This window comes from Gouania willdenowi, chromosome 17 (assembly GCF_900634775.1).
Source record: "Gouania willdenowi chromosome 17, fGouWil2.1, whole genome shotgun sequence".
In the NCBI taxonomy this organism is placed as follows: domain Eukaryota; kingdom Metazoa; phylum Chordata; class Actinopteri; order Blenniiformes; family Gobiesocidae; genus Gouania; species Gouania willdenowi.
Window position 1 is genome coordinate 23234753 of NC_041060.1, and position 22898 is coordinate 23257650.

General features: G+C 40.3%; 1 protein-coding gene across 3 annotated transcripts; it reads left to right on the forward strand.

Moving 5' to 3' along the window:
* The first annotated feature begins 1024 nt into the window (after positions 1–1024).
* On the forward strand, positions 1025–21451 carry asb10 (ankyrin repeat and SOCS box containing 10). 3 transcript variants are annotated; one of them, XM_028472430.1, is made up of 5 exons: positions 1025–1618; positions 6604–6871; positions 14626–15130; positions 17787–17900; positions 20390–21451. In XM_028472430.1, the coding sequence occupies exons 1-5, from the start codon at positions 1303–1305 to the stop codon at positions 20573–20575; spliced, it is 1389 nt and encodes a 462-aa protein (XP_028328231.1). In that variant the 5' UTR covers positions 1025–1302; the 3' UTR covers positions 20576–21451. The 3 variants fall into 3 exon arrangements, with proteins under 3 accessions (XP_028328231.1, XP_028328233.1, XP_028328232.1); XM_028472431.1 differs by lacking the exon at positions 1025–1618 and adding an exon at positions 5152–5434; XM_028472432.1 differs by lacking the exon at positions 17787–17900.
* The last annotated feature ends 1447 nt before the right edge of the window (positions 21452–22898 follow it).

Genomic DNA, 22898 nt, shown 5'->3' on the forward strand with positions numbered 1-22898 from the left:
AGAAAACAACTGCGCTCCCCCCCTCCCCTCCCTGTTTCAAAACTTATCGTCCCTTACCGGTATTCTGGTGAACGCGCTGTGGAGCTCTTAACAACTTTTTTCTCAATATGGTAAATGGACTTGATTTTATATAGCGCTTTATCCCCACACTGAAGCAGTCTCAAAGCGCTTTACATATCAGCTCATTCACCCAATCACTCTCACATTCACACACCAGTGGGACAGGACTGCCATGCAAGGCGCTAGTCGACCACTGGGAGCAACTTAGGGTTCAGTGTCTTGCCCAAGGACACTTCGACACATAGGTACTGGGATCGAACCCCCAACCTCTCGATCAGAAGACGACCCATGACCACCTGAGCCACGGTCGCTAGAGACTAGTGACAAATGTTCCGGCTATAGCCGGTGTTCAGGGCAGTAACTACAGAGTGATACGTGCATTCATGTCAGAGTCTAAAATACCAGAAAACTCTCCAGTAACACGTGTTCTTTTCACACAGTAGTGATTACAAATGTCTTTTAAACCTGACAACACAAGCAGAGCGCCACGTTAACATGTGCTTGGGTTCCAGATGCGAAAATGTAGGTTCGTACAGTTGCTTGATAAAATTAGATTTTCCACACTAACAAACAAATGTTATTAGTATGAGAAAAATGAGATTAGAACCATGTCAGGCTCTGGTAGATATCCTGATGCCTGTCGAGGTTTGGCGGGCTCGGACAAAAATATATCGCCCGATCCAACTCGATACATAGGTTCTGTATAAGTCCAAACCTACATAAAGGTCTTTAGGAATTCCATTCTGGACTTCCTATGACAATAAAACTGACCTACTTGTCAGTTTTGATCTTTTTTTGTGTGTATGTGCTTTTGAGATGGTATACACTGCATTGTTTGCACATTTTTGTTGTATGGAAGTTGCGTGATCCCTTAAAGCAGGAAGTCAGGCTGGGGTGTTGGTTGGACTCTGTAATTGGACTCCTGACACACTTCAGCCGACACGTAAAAGCTAAAAATAAATGAAGCTGCTTCACAGTCTGTCCAATATCACAATAACTGAGTCACTCAGACGACGCTCTCGCAGGAAGGACTATGTGACTGAAACTGAGGACGTTCTTACACAAAGAAAACCTAGTACATTCTCACTGAAACCAAGGACTTCCTCACAGAAACAGAAAACTCTAAATAAATATTGGATGTTCTCCCAGAACATGAGGACTTTCTCATAAGAACAAAGGGCGTTCAAAAAACAAAAGCACTCGTACAGATAAACATTGGAGTTCTCACAGAAACCGACCAACATGTCGAAAAGCAGCTTCGTCTTCACCTCCACCGCTCTCCGATCCCTGGAGCAGGACAAGGAGTTGCTGGAGAGGGATCAGCACAGAAAGCAGCTGGCCTCACACCATCGCTGCAGCTACACGCCTGTCAGGAATCGAACCATGAACCACAGCACTGCGGCTCATCTTCCCACACTGTGTGAGGACGTGGTCGTCCACAACGCGCTGTACACCGGAGACCTGGAGCTCATGCAGAGCCTCTTCCCTCGAGGATCCACAGCCAACCTTATCCTGGAGCCACGAGGTGGAGACATGCGATGGGTGCCCATGGGTGAAGGTAGGAGAGCAAGTAGCAAGTTTTCATAGAGTGGGTACTACAAACACACATCAGATTAGATGGGATCAGATATGTAGAATAATGAAAGGTTGTTGCATAGCAGGTTTTCAGTTGGCCGTGGGCACTTTCTTAGGCAAAAAACTTAAAAGATAAAGAAACATTTTTTTTTTTTTTTACCTTTTTCTTGTCCAACTCTTTGTTGTACAATAATCAATTAACAACACTATATTTCATACCCAAATACATTTGTTTTCAGCAGAAAAAAGTGGTTTTAGGGTTTATTCATCCATCATCTTCTGCTGCTTATCTATGGTCGGGTCGCGGGGGCAGCATCCTTAGCAGCAAGCCCAGGATTTCCCTCACCCAGGCCACTTTGTCCAGCTCTTCCCGGAGGATCCCAAAGCGTTCCCAGGCCAGCTGAGAGACATAGTCTCTCAAGCGTGTCCTGGATCTTCCTCTCGTTCGCCTATCGGTGGAACATGCCTTGAACCTGGCTGAGTCCAATCCTCAATTTGACTTACTGCCAGCAATCCGGACCAAGCTCTAGATACTCTTTAAATGATGGTTATACACTCTAAACTATGGAGCACTTTTTATCCCTGAACCAATATATATTAAATATAGAAGATTGATAAATAATACAAATTTATGTTGCTTGGCTTTAAAGGAAAGTATAGTACACTCTCACCGTATCACGGTTCATTGTAATGCAGTAGTACATGAGTGTATGTATTCAAGCGTGTGTAATAATAACCTTGAAAGTTGAAATTCACAGATTTTTTTAATGAGGCACACTATTCTCTGAAAAAGGTGCCAATCAGAGTGAGATTGGGTGCAGGCTAGAATAGAACATAAAATATTTATTGTCAATTCCTAAAAAAAAAAAAAAACAATGAAAAACAGTTTAGCAGCTCTTCTCTAATACATAGCAAAGATAGACATTAAAAATAAAACAATAATAAAAGAGTAAAAACATCAACAAGGTATATATACAGTATATATCGACACACACAAGGCTATGTTAAGATGATTACATTTTCCCTTGTTTTTGCAGGCAAAATTCATGCAACCCACTTAAAGTAGGTCAGCGACCCACATTTAGGTCCTGAATTGTGTTGAGAACAAGTGTTGCATGTTGCTTGGTGTGAGTCTGCATGAACTAAGAACCTCAAGGGTTAAAAGCAGTCATTTGACCTCAAAGTGTTGGTATTTATAGACTTCGTCAGGTGACTTGACAGCATGTTGGGAGAAAATAATCTTTTATTGCACAAGCGAGTACCAATACACACTTATGTCAGACATAGATAACCATACAAAGTTGATCTATTTAACTAACTTCTGAAAAATGTAATAATCACTATCAAAGTTCAGGTTCAAAACAACCTTGAGAACTTCTAAGAGTTCACATATCTACCATGTTGCTGGGGAAGCCATGAGATATACACACCTGTACATGAGCAATGCTGTGTGCTGATTATCAGCCTGATGCTTGTAAAAACTCATCATGAATCACTGAAGCCTGAACAAAAATCGCTACAACTCTCTTATGCTTGACAGGTATTGTGTTGTTATAGTATCTTTTTGGTGTCATTGGCCCTCATTTACTAATCTTGCGTGAAAACAGGTGTAAATCTGAGTGCACTTTGTGTCGTACGACAGGACCAACGTGGGACTTATGAAACATTCGTATCCGACCAATCCCAGGTGTTGATAAACTTACCCATTGAGGTAAAACAAACATTTGCAAGGAAATAAAAATTCCCGAGATGAAAATCAACATTCTCACATCAGAGAACAAAGGTGTGCTTTTCGGTAGTTTAAGAAGTGGAATTTAAGGAGCTCATTTTAAACGCTCTGTGGAAGAGAATAACGGAGGCAGTGAACAGCGCTTCCAAACGAACCCGTGCACCCCTGTACCTCTCTCCCCCGATGTGTACGCACAGTGCTGCACAGCAACCAAACCTCACATCAGGGCAGAGACCCTGGAGAGACACACAGAAATATGACAATTATTGACGTCAGTTGTCCGCACGCTGTAAGCAATAACTGAAATATTAAAAGAAATGAACGAATCCTTTAAAACGTTTCAGTGGAGGCTGAGCCAAGGAATTAGCTCATTGTACTTCAAGGAAGTTTTAGCAAACTATCAAACACTGCCATGATCCCACGTTGAAGTGAGATGAATTTTGTAGTGAGTGCGTCCACTCCATGACAACAGAGGGAGATATTTCTTCTTCTTTTTGTGACTATGAGCAAAAAGTACCTTGTCCTGTACCTTGGGTGACAGGGCCTTTGCCATAGCCACCCTCAGCCTCTGGAACTCTCTTCGCCCAAACATCCGTGCCTCTGACTCACCACAATCCTTCAAACAAGTTAAAAACCTACCTCTTTAAACAGGCATTTAACCCCCACTAACATCTCACCTACTCTTTCTCTGTCCTTGAAAAGCATCTTCGAGTTGTTGGTTTTTAAGCGCTATATACAGTACATTTGATTAATTATTATCATTGCATTAGATTACAACAATAATCATTTCATTCACTTCATTTATGAACGTATTCAGTGCCAGCCATTTTCAAAATTTCTACCTCCTCAGTGCAAGTCGTTTTAGAGCATTTTGACTGATTTTTAAAGACCCACAGAATATTTTGTACTATGACAATCTGAAACCAATCTGAAAGATTGAACACTCTACTTCCATCAGAGAAAATAATTTTCTTTCTAGCTTGTTTTGTTCTTCTGTAATTAGCAGTTGTATAGAGGCAAGTTTCACCCATCGCCAGTTTGCGACAAAAAGCTGAGAAAAACGGCTTTTTCTGAAAAAACCTACTAGTGACTGAAGCAATATTTTTTTCTTTATGGACACCTCAACATTGGTTTCCTACTATACAACTATAAAAACAACTCTGAGACCGGGCTTTTGATGGCAACATTATTATTATTTTGCTATCTGGGTCAGAGTTCAATGGTTTGCTTACTGTATTTTTGCATTCCTCCAAGTCTCTCCCCCCGTCAGTCTGCACACACTTAACTTCGTCCTCCTCCCGGACATGTCAAGTCTCAGCGCTTGCCCTGTTTTTTTGATCGTTTTCTCTCACCATCACGACACTCTCAATAGTCCACTTAGTTCGACACATGCCCTGGTCGAGTGTGAGCTGTTGGGAACTTCCGCATCAACTCTTGTAGCGTCATTTTCTGTCTCGTAAACACCTTTCCTCTCCCTCTGAGCTGCACATCACGAGTGATCTCCTATCCAAAGGTGCCCTGCTGCCACCCGTTGGTCACTACATCATGGTACAAGTTAGATATTCATCGGAGCGCTTCGTCACACTGTCTCCTAGCAACCCCAGCCGAAAAACACAATTCACGTTTATAGATGTGAATGGCACTCCACATTACTAAACCAATTCACGTCTATAGACGTGAATGGCACTCAATGAGTTAAGAGTGTCTACATGCTTTTCTAGTACTGTGAGCCAGAACCATGTTTGCAAAACTATCAGATATCAGAACCTTAAAATAGTCCTTCCACATAAACAGCCCTCAGCGGCACTGGGGCAGCAGTCACATTCAGCATGGCTTATAGTGCTCCTAAAATCAAATGGCATAAACCAAAAGACTACCGAAAGGATGTGATTACCACATCAACAGCCTCAGGCTGTGTCCTGCAGTTCTGGAACTCCTTACTGGTCGGAGACGAGCTGACAATTATTAGCATCGTGGACGACAAGGAGTACGAGTACCTGATTGACGCAACCTATGACACGTCCAACATTGAGGAGTGGAGGAACTACCGCTTCAACTACAAGGTCCTCAGTAGGTGCTAGCAGGCCTCACCTCCTATCGTGGAAAGATGAGAAAGAAAGATCAAAGAAATACAATGTTGGCATTTGTTCACTAACCTGCATATTGTCCACACTATTTTAGTTACTAAGATGTTAAAAACTTGTAGCGAGCTGCAGTGCTTCACCTTCACAAACTGTGTTTCATGCTATGAAAGTTGCATGTTCTCTATATCACCAACAGTGTTGGGGTTGTTTGTTAACACTACATGCATTCTTCAAACTGGTTACCACTCAGCATCAGTGGCGGATGCTTTAAGACTACAAGGGAACCTCAGCTTCCCCTAAAATCAGTGGTCAAATATGTAGTGTTGTGTGTACATTTCATTGACTAAATATATGACAGAACACATGTATGTTTAGTTCAGAATCAGCTTCTTATAACAGGAAACTGACAGTGACAGCGTGACGTTCTTCATTCATTACCGCAGCGTCACAGTGTTAATAAACAGTGGTGAAGTTCAGCTTCAATTGACTTCAATGGGAGACGATTTAGGGGTTGATCCACTGCAGTCAAACTAGACGCTCATTGGATAAATGCTCGGTTATGACGCACTTAGTCCCGCCCATCGGACGCCGGGCTTCACAGGAGGTCTATGGAGCAGTGGGCTGGATCTGTCTGTTCCGGACGCTGGAATAATGGATGATGATTGGATGATCTGTCTCAGGCTAATTCAATTTTGATTGACAGCGAAATGAGCCAATCAGAGAGTATGACGTTGTAAGCACACAGGCGGGTTTTTCAAATATTTCAGTCCGTTGCTCTGTGTTGACACGGAGACTTTGCTGATCCTCTCATAGCGAATTAACTTCTGATAAACCTAGTGTCTGTTTTTGGTGTTTGTGGAGACTGTTACTGCTTGTGTTGTGAGACTTTTGACCAAACACTCACACTCCAGCGCGCAGCAGCTACGCGCGTGCGTGCGTGTGTGATAATCTACAAATAGTTGTTGACAACAAAATGTGAATTCTACTAGAATTCACATTTAAATAAACAGATACATTTTCTGAAGTAGGCAGAAAATGAGCTTCCCCTGCATGAAAGACCAGCAGCCGCCACTGCTCAGCATCAATCCAGAAGCTGTGATTGGTTATTGAATGGGTCTATGTATCGATGCATTAATATCTCTCCTCCTCTAACAGGCCTGTGGTCTCTGACGTATGAGCAGGAGCTCACCACGCCGCTTCACATCACCGCAAGCCGAGGCTTCAGTGACTGCCTGAAGCTGCTGCTGCAGCGAGGGGCCAGCGTGGACGAGGCCCCCGGAGGTTTGACCGCCCTGCATGAGGCCTGTGTCAACGCGCACCCCGAGTGCACCAAACTGCTGCTGCTGCACGGGGCCAACGCTAACGCAGTGTCTGAGGACGGCCTCATGCCCCTGCACGTCTGCACCAGCCCCGAATCTCTGGAGTGAGTTTTGGGCGTCCCGCTTAGAGATGGGCAGCATTTATCACAGCGGGGACCACATAACTGTGATTGTTCATTCATGTCACTCTTTACTTTAAGTTTTATACATAAGGCCGACATTACGCTGTTATTATTACATGAGATCGGTCATTAGCATGAAAAAGGTGTCATAAAGGCTGTCATTAAGTGTTACCCTATTCGTTACCCTAACCCCTAACACTAACCGTAACCCTGCCACTACCTAACTCTAACCCCTAACCCTACCTAACCCCACTAGATTCCTCCACCTAACCCAAAAAATGCCAACATTGCTTCAAAGGTGTCAAAATTTAGCAAAAAACACTTAATGACAGCCTTCATACAGTAACACCTTATTCATGATAATGACAGCATAATGGCCACGTTTACATGGGAGCTTTAATTCCTCTCTAAAGCAGAAAGCTAATTCCTTTTTAAACTGACCTTGTAAACACTTAATTCCTAATGCTACTTTCATTCTGACTTAAACTTAAGAAAACCAGTCAGTCATTGTCTGTGCCAAGTTGCTGGATATTGGCAGGAACTGGAACACGCTGTTGTATACGCTGATCCAGAGCATCCCAAAAATGATCAATTAGGGCCCTATAAAATTCATTTTACTTTTTTCCAAATTCCATTTTTTCCACTTTAATTTTTTTAATTCCGTTTTTTAGATATATTTATAATTTATAAAATAAAAAATATTAGTTTTTAACTCATGTGAGGAAACAAAATAAATAATACATTTTTAAAAAAACTCATAATTAAACAAAAATGTATGTCAAAAATAAAGTACATACAATTAAAAGGTAGATATAAGTTGTAGTTACATGGATTATTCTGACTTCTCCTTTTTAATTATTTATGTGTCATATAAAGATGTATGAGAACAGCATTAATGTCACCTGATTTCCTCTCAGGGATCAATGATTTACTGAATCTGAGCAGGTTTATTGGTTAAGTTCTGATCAACTTAGTTTAAATTAACCTAATTTAAATTATCCTATCTTCTGTGTAATGTGGAATTTGACGTTGACTAGATGTTGCACTTTGTTAATTTTGCCCCCCATAGTCAGGACGAAAGTAACACCATGCAAAACACTGAATTTAAAAAACAAAAGAAAACAAAACATCTTTTTTGGGAAAACAACAAAACAAAACAATATTCTGGCTAATAAGCCATGCACTCTCTAAATAAAAAAAAAAAAAAATTACATTTTTCATTGCTTAATTAAAAATAAAAAATAATCAATGAAGTATAAACTTTGATTGTTTTCATTAGTTATTTTTTTATTAATTCATAATTTAAACATGCATTTTACTGTAGCTCTGATGAGATATTAAAATGTAACATTCTAATACTGCTCCAACGGACTTTTATTTTGTAAACCGGAAGTTCCCACTGAAATGGTTGCACTTGAGGTAGCTTGCTTGTACCTAAGAGACACAAACAAAAAGCTGGAATAAAAAGAACTAAAGGACAACACAGACTGAGTTATTCTTAGTGAACCAGACATAACAGTTCAAACACTGAGCAGGGGAAGATGATTAAAGCTGATCAAGTTTTCACAGAACAGCTTCACAGGCACAGCAAAGTTAACGGGCACTAGAGGTTCTGTAGTTAGGAGTCAGTGATGATTTGCGTTGTTTTAGACAGTGTTTGTCTAAAACAAGTGGGTTTAATGCAGCCAGGACAGGAGGAGAGAGGGCGGCGCACCTAATAAGCGGTCCCCGGAAACATTTCCCCATAAAAAACGTTTCATGCCGATTTTGTCGTTTTCATTGGTCGATTCCGTGATTCCGTCCGCGACTCCATTAACGCGGATTTTATTGGGGCCTAATCAATGGGTGACATGTCCAGTGAGTATGCTGGCCATTCAAGAACTGGGATGTTTTCAGCTTCCAGGAATTGTGTGCAGATCCTTGCAACATAGGGCCGTGCATTATCATGCTGCAACATGAGGTGATGGTCGTGGAGGAATCTCATCACGGTATCTCTGTGCATTCAAAATGCCATCAATAAAATGCACCTGTGTTCGTTGTTCATAACATACGTCTGCCCATACCATAACCCCACCGCCATCATGGGCCACTCCATCCACAACGTTGACATCAGCAAACCGCTCACCCACACAGCGCCACACACGCTACAGCCATCTGCCCTGAACAGAGAAAACTGGGATTCATCCGTGAAGAGAACACCTCTCCAACGTGCCAGATACCATCAAATGTGAGCATTTGCCCACCCTAGTCGGTTACAATGGCAAACTGCAGTCAGGTCGAGACTAGGGATGCAACTAAATTATATTTTAATAGTCGACTCGTCATCCATTATTGAAATGATTAATCGACTAAGTGGATGATGAATCGTACAATTATTTGCTTTATGTTGCATTTTTTTTTTTTTTTTTTGGCTTGGGGCAAGTTACAACAACAAAAAAACAAAAAATAAATAAATAAAATGATTCCTAACTTAAAGTGAAAACCGGTTCCTTAACATTTCCACATTAAAAAAAAGCTACAACAGCTGCTGACATGAAGAGCTGATATTTTATACCACATTTTTGTGCATGTGGGTCACTCCATTAGTGTTATTGTATGCATTTCATTTATTTCCTCATTTATAATTAAATAATTTTCTAAAAATGAAAAAAAAAGCACATCCAGTAGTGTTTTCATTGCTGCTGAATCTAGTTTATTTTATATCTGATCATAAGTTACATAAAGTTATGGTTGATAAATATCTCTCTGGTTTCCTATAATTAAACCAGATCAGACTTAATGACTTAATCATTAATTACAGAGAGCAGTACTAACAGGGTATTTAGGTGTAATAATCACAATAGTTACATTACTGTTTAATGGGACCACATAAAATATAATTAAAAAATATTGCCTTTCACAAGTTGAGACGGATGAATAGTAACGTTAGTTTACTTCTAACATTTATTTCACACGACGTGTGACATGTTAGGCAAGGCAAGGCAAGGCAAGGCAAGGCAAATTTATTTATATAGCGCATTTCATACTCAAGGCAACTCAATGTGCTTTACATGATAAAACATTCAATTGTTTAAAATCAATAAGAACATTTAAATCAATAAGAACATTTAAAATCATCAGTAAAATCAATTAAAATCATCAGTAAAATCATCATGACATCAACAACATGACAAAAAATCTCTCTCTCAATCATATGCAGTAGAGAAAAAAAGTGCCTTTAACTTTGATTTAAAAATGTTCACATTGGATGCTGACTTCAGCTCTGCTGGCAGTTTGTTCCACTTCTTTGCAGCATAACAACTAAAAGCAGCATCACCATGTTTACTGTGAACTCTGGGCTCCACTATCTGATCTGTGTCCATAGATCTGAGAGACCTGCTGGGTTCATACCTGACTAACATGTCACTGATGTATTCTGGACCAAACCCATTCACAGATTTATACACCAGCAGCAGAACTTTAAAGTCTATTCTGAGGCTGACTGGGAGCCAGTGTAAAGACTTTAAAACTGGAGTAATGTGCTCTGACCTCTTTGTTCTGGTTAAGACCCGAGCTGCAGCGTTCTGAACCAGCTGTAGCTGTTTGATGCTCTTTTGGGGGATTCCTGTCAGAAGACCATTACAATAGTCCAGTCTGCTGGAGATAAAAGCATGGACCAGTTTCTCCTGATCTTTCTGAGCCATTAAACCTTTCACTCTGGAGATGTTCTTTAGGTGGTAGAAGGCTGTTTTTGTGATAGATTTGATCTGACTGCTGAATGTAAGATCTGAGTCAATCAGAACACCAAGGTTTTTGACTTGGTCTTTAGCTTTTAAAGATCGAGACTCAAGATAATTGCTGACAGCAGTCCTCTTTCCTTGTTACCAAAGACAATCACCTCCGTCTTGTCATGGTTTAGTTGAAGGAAGTTTTCACTCATCCAGCAGTTTACTTTTTCTAAACAGTCACACAACACCTCAATGGGACCATGGTCATCTGGGTTCAGTGATAGATATAGTTGTGTGTCATCTGCATAGCTCTGATAATCAACCTTACAGTTCTGTAAAATTTGTCCTAAAGGAAGCATGTAAAGGTTAAACAGAAGGGGTCCAAGAACAGATCCCTGAGGAACCCCACAGGACATTGGTAATCTGTCAGATTCAAAGTTTCCAATGCTTACAAAATAGCTTCGCTCCTCCAAGTATGACTTAAACCATTGCATTACTTTTCCATTTAGTCCAACCCATGTTTGCAATCTGTGCAACAAATTGTATGATCTACAGTGTCAAATGCAGCACTTAGATCCAACAGAATGAGAACAGATACTTTTCCTGAATCAGTGTTCAACCTTATGTCATTGATCACTTTGATAAGAGCAGTTTCAGTGCTGTGATGAGAACGAAAACCTGACTGAAATTTATCAAATATTTTGTTGAATGTTAAGAATTGACTCAGTTGGTCGAAGACCACCTTCTCAATGATCTTGGCCATGAATGGAAGGTTGCTGATTGGTCTATAGTTAGCCAGTATAGAGGCATCCAGTGTTCTCTTTTTTAACAGCGGTTTCACAGCAGCTACTTTCAGGGATTTTGGTACGGTGCCTGATTGGAATGAGCAGTTAATTATCTGACACAAATCAGTGACAATTGACTTTACAACAGTTTTAAAGAAGTTTGAGGGTATTGCGTCAAGGCAACACGTTGATGGATTCAGCTGCTGAACAGTCTCCTCTATTGTTTTTGGGTTCACTGTAATAAACTCTAACATTGTAGTTGACTCATCCCTCAGTGGTTGAAGCTGTTCAAGCTTTTTGTGATTTTGCTGGTTTGTTCTGATGTTTGATCTTATTGATTGTATTTTTTCATTGAAATATACAGCAAATTCATTGCATTTTCCAGCTGACAGTAATTCAGGGGCTATCTGATCTGGGGGGGTTGTGAGCTTTTCAATTACAGAAAACAACGTGCGAGAGTTATTGACATTTTTGGCAATAATTTCAGAAAAGTATTGCTGCCTTGCTTTGAACAAGCCATCATTGAATTTCCGCAGACTTATTTTGTACAGTTCTAGATGAATTTGGAGTTTTGTTGATCTCCATTTACGCTCAGCTCTTCTACAGTCAGATTTCAAATTCTGCATTATCTCAGTCCTCCTCCAAGGTGTTTTCTGTGTGTTTGGTTTTCTCTTAGTTTTGATTGGAGCCACCACATCTATGACATTACAGACGTTTCTATTATACTCATCCAGAAGATCATCAACTGTCTCAGCACTCAATGTTGGTGTCATTGCTATGGCTTCCATAAACTGTGCACTTGTGTTCTCATTTATGTACCTTTTCTTTAAACACACATAACTAGGGGGAACAGATGTTACAGTCTCTAGGTCAAAAAAGACACAGAAATGATCAGATAGAGCTAAGTCTCTTACATCAACAGCAGAGATATCAACACCTTTAGAGATAACCAGATCCAAAGTGTGACCTTGAGTGTGTGTCGGACCAGTCACATGTTGTGTAAGACCAAAAGTATCCATTAAAGCATACAGTTCTTTGGCAGTATTGTCCATGTTATTGTCTACATGAATATTTAAGTCACCTGTTATTATTAAAAAGTTGTATTCAGTGCATACAACTGACAGCAGTTCAGCAAACTCATCCATGAATTCTCCAGAATATTTTGGGGGTCTATAAACGACTAAAAACAGAACTCTTGAATCACCCTTCAGTAAGAATGACATATATTCAAAGGAGATAAATCACCAAATGTTATTTCTTTGCACTGAAATATTGATTTAAAAATGGCAGCAACTCCACCACCTTTCCTGCAAGTACGACACTTATTGAAATAAATAAAGTCTTGTGGTGCACTTTCATTGAGAATAGTATTACTGATACCATCATTCAACCATGTTTCATTGAGAAATAAAAAGTCCAAGTGATGTGTCAAAATAAAATCATTAATTATTAGTGACTTGTTAACAAGAGATCTAACATTAAGAAGAGCTAATTTTAAAGACTTTACTGGAGACACTGGTGGACTTTTTGGATGGCATGTTATAGGAGTCAAATTTTTATCTCTATAAAGCTTTTTGCTTTTCTTTAGCTTTTATCCTTGCATAAAGGTTTTACATCTTTTCGTAAATCAGTGGCTCATTGTGATTTAATGACAGTAAGCTGTATTATTTTTAGTTGGTTTGCTCCTTTAATGAAGTCGCTAGCGCTTAGCCCAGTCTTATGTCTTCGTGCGTTAGCTTAGCAAGCTTTAGTTGAGCAGGTACATTACTGTCAACGTGTTTCTGGGAAAGTTGTGTGAATCTGATGGAGGAACTTGGACTGGTTCACTTTGTTGGGTGGTTGTTTGGTCTTAACCAAGTAACGACCCATGATGTATCGCTGCACGGAAGCCTCAGGTGGGCTGAGACGAGCAGCGCCCGACTGTGTGTGATCGCATCGACAGCGCGGAGTTCCCAGTAATGTCACTCCAGAGAATAAGAAGTTGTTGACAAAAGACTTGGACTTGGCTAAATTAAGGGCAAATGGCCCGTGGCCCTCATTAATATGACATGGGAATTTATCATTTCTATCGTGAGATGACATTCTTACCGGTGGGATGTTTTTGATAATATATCTCCCGCTAATCATGTCCGGAAAGTGCATACAGCTCTGAGCAAAGATGTGGTGAAGGTGAGATGAGCCACTCCTCATGAAAAACAATGTTCTGCTCCATCCACATCTTGAAAAAGACGGTGATGACGTAACCAACAATTGTCGACAATTACATTCATCGCTCACTAATTCTGTTATTGATTTTTGTCGACTAATGGTTGCACCCTTAGTCGAGATCCCGAAGAGGACAACGAGCATGCAGACGAGCTTCCCTGAGATGGGTTCTGACAGTTTGTGCAGAAATTCTTTGGTTATGCAAACCGATTGTTGCAGCAGGTCTCAGACGATCACGGAGGTGAACATGCTGGATGTGGAGGTCCTGAACTGGTGTGGTTACACGTGGTCCGCGGTTGTGAGGCTGGTTGGATGTACTGCCAAATTCTCTGAAACGCCTTCGGAGACGGCTCATGGTAGAGAAATGAACATTCAATTCATGGGCAACAGCTCTGGTGGACATTCCTGCAGTCAGCGTGCCATTTGTACGCTCCTAAGAACTTGCGACATCGGTGGCATTGTGCTGTGTGATTAAACTGAACATTTTAGAGTGGCCCTTTATTGTGGCCAGCCTAAGGCACACCTGTGCAATAATCATGCCGTCTAATCAGCATCTTGATATGCCACACCTGTGAGGTGGGATGGATTATCTCTGTAAAGGAAAAGTGCTCATTAACACAGATTTAGAGACATTTGTGAACAATATTTGTGAGAAATAGGTCTTTTGTGTATATAGAAAATGTTTTAGATCTTTGAGTTCAGCTCATGAAAAATGGGAGCAAAAACAAAAGCATTTTTGTTCAGTTTATAAAACTTGAAGTGTTACCGAATAATGACCAATCAAGGAATTGATACAGGAAAGAACAATGTTTTTTATAGTCATTTGGTGGGGGGGGGGGGGGTGTTGTTTTGTGTGTTTTTATTGTGCATTTGTATATTTTTGTTGTCATTTTGTGCATTTTTTCTTTGGTTTTATTTTATTTTTAAAGTACATTTGTGAGTGTTTTGACCAAGTGCTGCATCTTGCTTCTTTAAGTGTCCCATTTTACAGACGACACTGTGACATGTGTAGTGTGTGTGTTCGTGTATGTGTGATCAGGTGTGCTCGAGTTCTACTTCAGTATGGTGCAGCAGTGGGGGCTCGAACCCTAGATGATAACGACACTCCCTTGCACGTGGCTGCACGCTGTGGCCTCCCTGAGCATGTGGAGCTGTATCTGCGTCATGGAGCCGCCGTGGACAAATGCAACGTGGAGGGCCTGACCCCTCTGAACGCGGCCTGCGCAGAGCGACAGGAGCCCAATGAGCTCCAAAGGTACTTCCGAGTGTGTCAGATTCTGGTGGGGGCCGGGGCGGACGTGCACACCATGGACCAGGACAAGCGCAAGCCGCTTCACCTGGCCTGTAAGAACGCAAACCCGGACGTGGTGGACCTGCTGCTTGAGAACGGAGCGTGTGCCAACGACATGGACTACGGAGGAGAGGCTCCCATGCACAACATCCTGAAGGTGGTCTGTTACAAAGTGTCCCATCAGCCTGAGAGGATAGTCCGCGCTCTGCTGAACCACGGCTCCATCCGTGTGTGGCCCGGCGCGCTCCCAATGGTAAGACACACTTTAGGACAGCTGGTCTGAACCACTTTTTCTATTACAGTACAAAAACAACACACATCAGATGACACCTCTGTAAATATTGTCTGTTTTCACAATATCCTTTGTCAAAAACCAGCCACAGGATAACATGATTAGGGCAGTCACTTTAACGTGTTAATTGGGATTATTTAATGACAGGAAAAAATTATTCACATTAGTCGCTTGTTTTTTATGCACCCCAAACAGCGCAGGACCTTTCCCATCGCACGCATTTCCAGTATACCCATAATACTGATGCACCGGATAGAACGGTAGAACCCAGTGTCGGCGTCATGGGGGGGGGCATTCGCGGGCCGTGCCCCCCCCCCGCTGACCTACTGTGCCCCCCACACTTCCCACTCTCAGGGGGAGCCCTGGGACTCTCCATTTTCACTTCCTGCCCTCCAGCTGAAATCGCGCCCCCTTCGCGCGTCTGACTCACACACAGTTTCACAGGTAAGCAGAGAAAGAAAGCAAAGCAGCAACATTAAGCAAAGCAGCAGCGGTCTCCAACTCGCTCCAATAAATAAACCCTGTCACACAAACGTGTAGTTAAAAATGATATTTAACTTGAAGACAGCTGGAGCAGACATGGTGAGCGTGTACTTGTCAGATGCTGAAGGCGAGTGCGCTCCAGCCCAGCAGAGAGCAAGGAGGGCGCAGACTGCGACAACTCAGAGCTACACAATCAAACAGCCAGTAGAGGAGTACCGTCAATCATGGGGTCTAAAAACACTTTCAGTTGTAAGCATACCTTTCAGGTGATGTCACAAGCACTAAAGGAGAGGTGTACACACAGCAACAACACAGAGCTGTCAGACACAAAAGGCGAGTGCGCATCAGCACCGCGTAGACCGCTGACGGGTGCCAATGCAGCGAAAAACCCAGAGCTACAGGACTAAACAGCACATATGAAGTGCTGCCTATCGTAAAGTCTACCACATGCATTGATCAGCAACAAGGATGTGGAGCTACTACTACTACTAGAAGTGTTTACTTGGTGTTATTACAGTACTTTATTTTGTGATGAACAATGTTATTTTTGATGTGCTGATTTACAGCACTGTGATAGATGGGTCTGTTTTATTTATTGTATATTAGCTGAAGGAAAGAAAAAACAACAAGTTTGGTATTCAATAATTGTATTGATCATAAAAGTGTTCTTACTGTTTATGATGTGCTAACTTCATGTAAACCTGATGTTTTATTTAATTTCTATTATTTGTAGATTGACTAAAGTACAGATTAATATTTCCCCTGATGGTCTAAACTAAAGGTGGGACTAGTCTTACATACCGAAGAATGGAAATGGTTCAAATCTGTCAAAAACAAACAGTAAATGACTTTATGAAGCCAATTTGTTATACATAATTGTTTCGATCTGCCACAATAATGTAATTTCAATGAAAATACCTCAAGTTGAGATTGTTTCTCCGCAATTTTTAGGTGAGATTAAAAAAGACATGAATTAGATTAATCAATCACAAAGCATAATAAATGAATCGCACAATATTTTTAATCTATTGACAGCACTAAACATTACCAGTTAAATTGTCACACCATTAACTCACATAAACATTCAAGACAGGCACCTTCCTGCTCCTAAACACACATGACAACAACAACGGAACTCATTTGAACTGTTTTAGGAAAGAGTAACTAAACCCCTGCTTTCTCCTGACTAGAGAAATTCAAAAAATACCTTGATTATAGGCGGAGCTCCTGGAGCTCCTATGACATCTGTACTATAAAATCTCCAATGAACAATCTATGCTATGCTAACTAGCTACTCATTAATCAATATACCTCTATTCACTCTTCTCTCAATCCTACCTACTCACCACAGATTGTAGAGCCCACAGGTGTTAGTTATTATAAAAGGGGCGGGGCTAACAGTGCTTGTTTGGGATGCAAGATGGTCCCAAAACGTCACATGATCTTGTTATCAGCCAATAGCGAAAATCAATTGTAATAGCCTGGTTTCAACCCATAGAGGGCAGGGACTCAGTCATTTCACATCTAAATATGCCAAATTGAAATACTTTGACTAAAATGTAAAGAGTTGGACTAGGATCAACCAACAGCACGACTTCATACCCACATACATTTGTATTCAGCAGAAAAGATCAGCATGTGCAACAGATCAAGTAGAAGGACGTCAAAAATAAAGTTGTCTTGTAGCCATAAACTTACACAAACACACACCTGGTGCAGTCAGGTCCTTGTGTGTGTGTGTGTGTGTGTGTGTGTGTGTGTGTGTGTGTGTGTGTGTGTGTGTGTTACATAGTAGTGTAACGCGTAGAAGCTTGTCACACTCTGTGCCTTCCTGTTGAATCATTACGGCTTCATGACACGACATGCGGCGTGTGGCTCCGCGGGTATCTAACTACAACTACAAGTGAACCCACGTGCACCAGACAAAACGCCGGCTTCCTAATTAGGCAAGTGTTAATAGGAGATTAATTAGCACTAATTGCATAATTTCCAGTTAAACCCCCGGAGGGAAGACCAATCTGTTCATCTCACGAGTGTTTAATTACTTTATTTCTGCAGCTCTGTGGAGCCGAGGCTCACTCTCTGCACTCTGATTGTGTGATTTCTGGCTCTGAGGTGTGACGTGATGTTTCAGGTCCTGCAGCACTGCTCAGTGTCTCCTCGCACCATTGAGGTGCTGCTCAACGCCTACAGTCACCTGAAGGTCAACGACAAATGGAAGGAGTCAGTGCCTGCAGAGCTGGTCCAGGTGGGCCTCGTCGGTCATGGTTTATTTATTTTTATTTTATCTGACCTCATTTTATTATATTTTATTTTTATTTTACAAATGACATATTCTGTGTTTTTAGTTTTATTTTTTATCATATTTGTGTAGTTTTTTAACTGTAAAAAAACAAAAGGTGCAATGAGGAACATTTCTGAAATAGCAGGTGAGAAATTTGCATATTTGTTGTCATTTTCTTTTTATTATTTTGCATTTGTTTTGTTGCTGTTTTGTGTTTGTCAGTTTGTATATTATTGTCATTTTGTGCAAAGTTTTTTGAATCGTGTTCTGCTTAATTTTCATTTTCTCTGGTGATAGATAAGGAAACTTGAAGATGTTTCTCTAATTTATTTTTTATGATCAATGAACATGAGTTATTGATGACAGTTAATTGTTGTTGGTTATAATTTAATGTATGCTAACTAATCATTTAAAAATCAAGGAACATGTAAGAAAACCCGAAGACGGATAGAGGTCTAAAAAAAAACCACCTGATGACACATCTTTGATGCTCTGTGCAGCAGATGTTTCATATTCCTTGATTCCAAATGTTAATCTTTGTGTTTCCACGTATGTCAGACGGTAAATTTGTTGTTTTTCTCTGATAATGTAAAAACAAATCCATACCAGTGACCAGTTCCACATGTTTTGGTTAGCTTAGCATGTAGCTGTGCTGGCCGAAAAGGGTCAAATGGTTAAGGGACAGGTCTACGTCATTGGCTCAAATTATGGGTTCTGTTTGGCTGTGTTCGAAATGGCATACTAACGTACTATTCATACTACTCACACTAAGTCTGAAGTCAACATGAGCATGTAGTGCGTTCCAATTGGATAGTATGAAAAGAGTGAGTATGTGAGAAATACCCGGATGTATACTATATCGGGACATTTTTGAAGTATGCACGGTGGGCACACTTGTCATACTCAACCGCCCCATGATGCATTGTGAGCAGAATGTAAAATCATCCTGGGACCAGCTTCAAGCTAAAATCAAACACTGAATTTTTTGTTGTCAACCGGAAGTTCTGCCAGTAGCACAATGACGGGTTCCCGAAAATCTCCGAAATGTCGGCATGAAATGTGTATACACGAGTTTTACGGATCAAATGACCACATGTTGATATTCTGCTTGGTCACTTTCGCGCTTAAAGGGGCAGTATTAAGAAAAAATCTCTCTATGATGGTTTTGCTACATTGATATACATTCCTTTAGCCTCAATCAGAGGGACAAAGTTGAAAAAGTTCTGTTTCCTCCCTCCCTTGTTATTCCACATTTTGTAAAAAGTCAGCTCCAAACAAGTAGAATTTTTCTCACGTTGTGACGTCACACCGCGGAAACTCCTCCTCCTGACAATCCTGGCTCCTCCTACCCTATATGAATGTGAGCTACTCCCTCTCTAACTACCTCATAGGTAAAACAAACGCCACATAAAATAATATAGTCCCTTTATCCACAGATAATATATCTACGTTCAGTATATAGATAATCCAAACAGTGTGAGAGCTCACAATCAGTTCCATTTTTAGTAGCCGTTATATCGCCTCGTATCGCCTTTGAAATGATCTGACGTGTTTGTGACTCAATGCGACGCAGCGGTTGGACAAAGCCAATGATTATCACCTTAAATAGACTATTCCTGTGGTTTTGAGAGGTGAGGAGGAGAAGGAAGTGACGTAGCAGCTTAACACTCCGATGACTGACTTTGCTGCTGATGTGATAAACACAGTGTTTGTCAGACTCACAATCATCAATCAATGTGTTTTACTGTAATATGCAGTTTTTTGGCTGAAAACAACAACAAAATTGTGTGGACAGTAAAATAAAATTGCTATGGTGATCACTTTCTCCAAGAGCGAGGCATGAAGTCTGCGTCTACAAACGCACCCCTAAACAGCCTGTTTTATAGAACAGTCTGAAAGTGACTTTTCACAGGGCTAAAACTCTGGAAAACACGAGTTTGGAAAAATTCAACCTCAAATACTATGTTGTTGTGGTTCTTAAAACAAATGGAGATGAGGGGAAAAAGCATAATACTGGACCTTTAAAATGCTTTCAGGACTTTCAAAGGTGGTGAATCAACAGAAATATTCAGTTTTTGTTGTTAGTTCGAAATGCATGTTGGGAAACTTGGAAGTATACTTCAGTGGGAACGGTCACCATCCTAATAGTACATATACAGTGTGCAATATATACTCATTTAGTGTGTAGTATGTTAGTATGAAAGCATGCGATTTTGAACATAGCCATTGCCTTATTGCGCTGATTTAAAAAACAAAGAAAAATATATGATGGAGTGACTCGCTCTCTTTAGCAGAATTCTACGCTTTGAGGTCCATGTTGGGGCCCTCAGATGACGTTGCATGTAATGTGCCAGAACAACAGAAATGGGCACTGTCAAAAATAAAAGGCATGAAAACATAAATAACAGTAAAGTGTGCGTGTGTGTGTGTGTGTGTGTTTTAACTCTCCTCAGGAACACTCAGACTTCTTCCAGTCCATCTTCAGTCTGGCTCTGACACCACGCTCCCTGCAGCATTTGGCTCGCTGCAGACTCAGAGTCTTCCTGGGGGGTCGAGTCCACAAAGTGGTACCCAAGCTAGACCTGCCCACCTCCATCAGGCACTACCTGCTGCTGGACTACAGCGGGTACGTCCACTGAGAGGTCCAAGCTGCTGCTGCTGCTGCTGCTGCTGCTGAGGACAGGTTCACACAGGACGAACGACACAGTGAGGAAGAGATCAGAAGAGATTAAAGACTTGTAACAACACTTCAATGTACAAAAAGGCTATGCACTACTTAGATCTGACTGCTGGGTAGCCAAGAGCACTTAGTGGTGATTATAAACACCAGCAGAGGGCAGTGCTCATAGATGAGGAGACACCTACTGACTGCAACATCCGGAAAAAGGAACATGAGAAAATAAAAAGTATTTATTTGATTTGATTTGATTTTTTTTATTTGTATTTTTTAATCTCAAACTGTAAAATAAAAATAAATGAACAACAAAAATAGAATCCATCAGGGTCGAGACAGTTCATATGCATGTATATGTTAAACAGAACAAAATGCACACACATACGTCAACACATGTCAACACTACAGTAGATTGAGGCTCAAAGTTCAATTTATCTCACTTGGATTATTGAAAACAAAACAAAAAAAACTGGTAAACACATTCTATTGATAGTATCTGCTAATATGCTATTAGTTTTTTTTTGGGGGGGGGACTAGTGTCAATCAGCTTATTATTTATTATTGTTGTACATACCAATAGTAGAGCATATATTTAGTCATTGAAAGTGTCCATAGCACTGTGAGCTTCTCTATTGTGTCTGCCTGATGTTTCTTTTTGGTTTCCTTCTCGCTTCTTTTTCATTCTTGACTAACAGACTGTGACTGTGTGCCCTTTGGGGATGAATAAAGTTGTTTTGTTAATGTATAATTTTTTTTTTTTTCACTGTGTCATCAAGGTTTTAATTTTAATAAAATGACTTTTTTTTTTTATTCAAATATATATATTTTTTTCAAGTTAAAACAAACAAAACGACTTTGGATTCATGATAGATATATGATTTAGGATAACTGGATGAGATTGTTTACGTAAACAACCATTTTATTTTAACTAGAATAGATTACAAGTAGAATTATTATATAAAAAATGACCTGATGTAAAAATAAAAAAAAGACCCCTATATTTTACCCATATGTCTAAGTATGAAAACATATTGTTCTCTGATTAAGTTACATTGAAGTCACATTTTCTTTTCCGTCTGTCTTCTCACACACACCAGTAGGTGGCGCTGCAGGAGTATCTCTCACTGTGTTTTTATTCCTCTGACTTGTTTTTAATAGATTTTTTTTTTAACTGTTGCTCTTTTTATTCAAACGCTGAAAGCTTTGCTGAGGTTTTGTTGTTTTTGTGTGAAATAAAACCTTCATCCTATCCCGGTTTGTCTGTTATTGTTCTTATCTGGGAATTATTGAGTTTTCATTTTATTAATAGAGGTGTCGTTGATGCAGTTATTAAGTGATTTTCCTTATGATCATAGACATTGTAATTATTGTCAATGAAAGGGTTCTAATGTATGGCAGCTCCACTGATATAAAAACAGCTGCTAATTATGGAGGATTTGGGGTGAGAAGCTTTTTTCATAATACAAAATTTACATTTTATATGTATATTCCAGTTTTTTGCGGGTTTATAATTTATATATATATATATATATATATATATATATATATATATATAAAACCATGTCAAGACATTTTCATAGCAACATGATATTTATTCTATACTTAAACATTGTATATGTTCTGAAATAATAGATTAGGAGGGAAACGCATGTCCGCCAATGGTCTTACATTGATGATGATGATGATGATGATGATGATGATGATGATGATGATGATGATGATGGTGAATCGCTTCGATTAGCAGCATAAGGCCGCGCGGCCTCGTGTCCTCGTGCAATCAAACGGTTGGCTGGAGAGCGCGCGCACCAATTGAGCTAATCATCATCTTCATCACCATCATCATTTTCATCTTCATCATCTCCAGCTCTGTTCAAACGTGACAGTGGGCTGTGTGACACCCGCTGTGGTGCGTTCACGGACACACGGGGGAAGTTGTAAATCTACAGGTCCGCCGGGTGTTGCCATGTCTGCTGTTTATAAGGGACTTTAGGGTTTCTTTTTCCAATTAAATCCGTAAAGTCGCTGGTAAATTTCTTCTCTTTCTTCTACTTATTTTTCCCAATCCTCTCCCCCAGCTCTCCACAGTAAAATAAACATGAACACGAGTGTGTTTTTGTTTAGTTTTTGGCCTTTTTCATAACTCAGTCCATGCGCACTCTCGCTTACAGCACACACCCACCCACACACACACACACACACACATCCACAACTATGTCTGCACTCACAGAAAGAGTGACAATAAGCAGGAACAACTGAAAATGTTATTTTATTTATTTATTTTTTTTACA

Coding starts and splice junctions, on each gene's coding strand:
- asb10 (XM_028472430.1), top strand. CDS start 1,303: ATGTCGAAAAGCAGCTTCGTCTTCACCTCCACCGCTCTCCGATCCCTG. Junction 6,872..14,625: donor ACCAGCCCCGAATCTCTGGA/GTGAGTTTTGGG, acceptor ATGTGTGATCAG/GTGTGCTCGAGTTCTACTTC. Junction 15,131..17,786: donor GGCCCGGCGCGCTCCCAATG/GTAAGACACACT, acceptor GTGATGTTTCAG/GTCCTGCAGCACTGCTCAGT.